At 33.9% G+C, this 2582-nt stretch overlaps 1 protein-coding gene across 1 annotated transcript; it reads right to left on the reverse strand.

Annotated features, from left to right (window-relative positions):
- Nucleotides 1-188: 188 nt before the first annotated feature.
- Nucleotides 189-2437, reverse strand: Slh (sec1 family domain containing Slh). Its single transcript, XM_067279611.1, has one exon. It carries the CDS (start codon nucleotides 2344-2346, stop codon nucleotides 439-441), a length of 1908 nt encoding a protein of 635 aa, XP_067135712.1. The 5' UTR covers nucleotides 2347-2437; the 3' UTR covers nucleotides 189-438.
- Nucleotides 2438-2582: the final 145 nt, after the last annotated feature.

The following is a 2582-nucleotide window of genomic DNA, read 5'->3' on the forward strand; positions in this document are numbered from 1 at the left end:
TAATTATCAGTGTTGAAATTATTAGGTTAATAAGTCTAAGTGTAAATTCTTTAAAAGCAATTAAGATATAAATTTGAAAGCTTGATATAACAATTTTTTGAAATTCAAAAAAATAGTGTAAATTTCTTATACTTATAAAAAGGAAATTGCTTTTGAAAAATATTTTATATTAGATTTAATGTTTACAATTTAAGATTTCCCAAAGAAATTTTATTTAAATTATATAGTAAAATATCATTATTGATTGATTGAACATTTAAAATTCTAAAGATAATTTTAACAACAAAATCTTAATTGGTCTTCTAGTTTTGGTTCTTGATTTTAAACAAAAATTTAAATAATATATCACCAAGTAATGACACAGAAATACACTTATTCCTGTTTACAAAGTTTTCATACAAGTGAATATCACTTATATGTAAATCTCACCAGCCCAAATCACTTAATTTCCATTCCTAAATGTGATAACTGCTTTAAGAACTGAGTGGCATTTACCAGATCTGTACAGCCATAGACTACTCGTTTATTGGAAGAACCGGTTTTATTTTTTGTATAGTCTACTAGATTTTGATATTCTATATAATTTCCACCTCCAACTACAAAAACTATGGCATCCTGAAAAGGCGAACGATTACGGGGAATCGACGAACTGTCCGTCACTCTTAATAATTTTGGATCAAAATATCTATAGTCGTCTGTTTCTTGAAGAGATTTCAACTCCATGAGAGCATCAACTATACGAGTAATTGGAAGATTATGCTTCTTCACAACAAGATTTTTAACTCCTTCCATTACAAACTGAGAACCGTGAGACATGAGTTTTGAAAACATGCTCACAGTTTTTGTGCCTGCTCCCCCATACTGACTGGCAGATATCGTCATTTTACTGTAAGTTTTCCATCTTTTCATATACTGTAAACAATTTAGATCACAACCAGCATCTAAGAGAGCAGCTGCATACTGATCAACTTCAGCATCTGTCATTTGTGGTCCACAAATAAAACTTATCAGAAAAAGTCTCATTTTATCAGTTGGAGTTCCTGCCTCTGGGTCTGTAATTAAATCCATTAGAGATTTATCTAATGTTGCCTTACCGAGAATTTTCTCCTCAATTTCAAAATATACATCTAATTTACGACTTTTAATATGATCAAGAATAGAAGTAGCAATAGTAGTGTGCATGTCTATAAGTCTCTTCTTCTCTAATAATTCAGGCAAAGAACTAACAGCAGATGTTAACTTGGCCGTGTTATCCGATAGCATACTTATAGTTTCATCCGAATTATCACCTTCTAAGCCCATTGCAGCTTTCAATCGTTTGACTTCTTCTTCCGAAGTTCTGTACGATTCTAACTCTTCTTGGACAGATTCGGCAACTATGGGGAAAGGACTACCTTTATGTTGTTGCCAAAATTTATCCGTGTTACTCAGATCGTAAGATTTGCTTTTCTTTAACGGTTTAGCACCAACGTGACCGGGCTTTTCAATTTCTTCTATCATTAAACGATTGAGTTGAAGGTCTAAAACATCATGAGCTAAAGCCTGGTAAGTCCAAGTATGATGAAAGAGAGTTGCCATATCCATATTACGATCCAGAATAACTAAAAGCGGCCTCTGAAAACTGAACTGGCCAGACTGTAATGCATCCGACGTGAAAAGACTATTTCTGGGATCTCTCAAATTTTCACGTATTTTCTTATCCAGCTTCTCTGCAACCATTTCCGCCGCATTTCCTCTCGGACTCCTAATAATCGGCACCGTACCCAAAGTCACAAACACGGAAAAAAGACTGTCGACGATGCCATCCAGAATATTATCCATCTCCGTATCTTTAACGTCGCCCCTGTTGATGCCGTAATAAGAAAGACTCTCTCGGTCTTGATGTCTCAACACGAACATGTCGTCTTCTAAGGTTATAAAGTTAAGGTACTGATCGACCACCTTACTAACACTGGAAATGCAATTGGCATTAAGAGATGCCGTAGCCAGGTCTTCCAATTTCTGTCTCGAAATGGGAGAAATGAAATTCAGGTAATAGTGATCATATAACTGATTTCTGAAGTCTTGAGCTATTCTACTGATATTTTCATCATTGGGTAATACAAAATATATAGCAGGAACATCAGGAATTGGCTCTCTATCCGAATGTAATAACATGTGGAGTGTAACACCCAATTCTCTCAATTCTTTCACAGATAATAGTGGTGATAATATGTCTTGTCCACTCCTATCATACACCAATACTTTCCATACAGGCTCTATAACCGTAGACTTCGTGGGTGGCATATTAAAGTTAAGCATCCTTTTAAGGGCCGAAATTTGTCTTTCACGCATCGAACTACTCATTATTCACAATATTTAAGAAGTAAACTAACGAAATCCTCGACCACTTCCAGACGGACACGTTTACAACGAAGCGTCATCTATCGGATTAAAAACATTACAGAAACAAAATCGAATATCTATTTTTATATATATTTTATTATAATTAAAATTTATAATACGAATATTAAAAAGTGCTTTAAATTAAATTTTAATATATTTTTAAAGGTAAAAAAATTTCGATTCACTAGATGGCGCAA

Source organism: Centruroides vittatus, unplaced genomic scaffold (genome assembly GCF_030686945.1).
Source record: "Centruroides vittatus isolate TY-2023 unplaced genomic scaffold, ASM3068694v2 contig_875, whole genome shotgun sequence".
NCBI lineage: Eukaryota > Metazoa > Arthropoda > Arachnida > Scorpiones > Buthidae > Centruroides > Centruroides vittatus.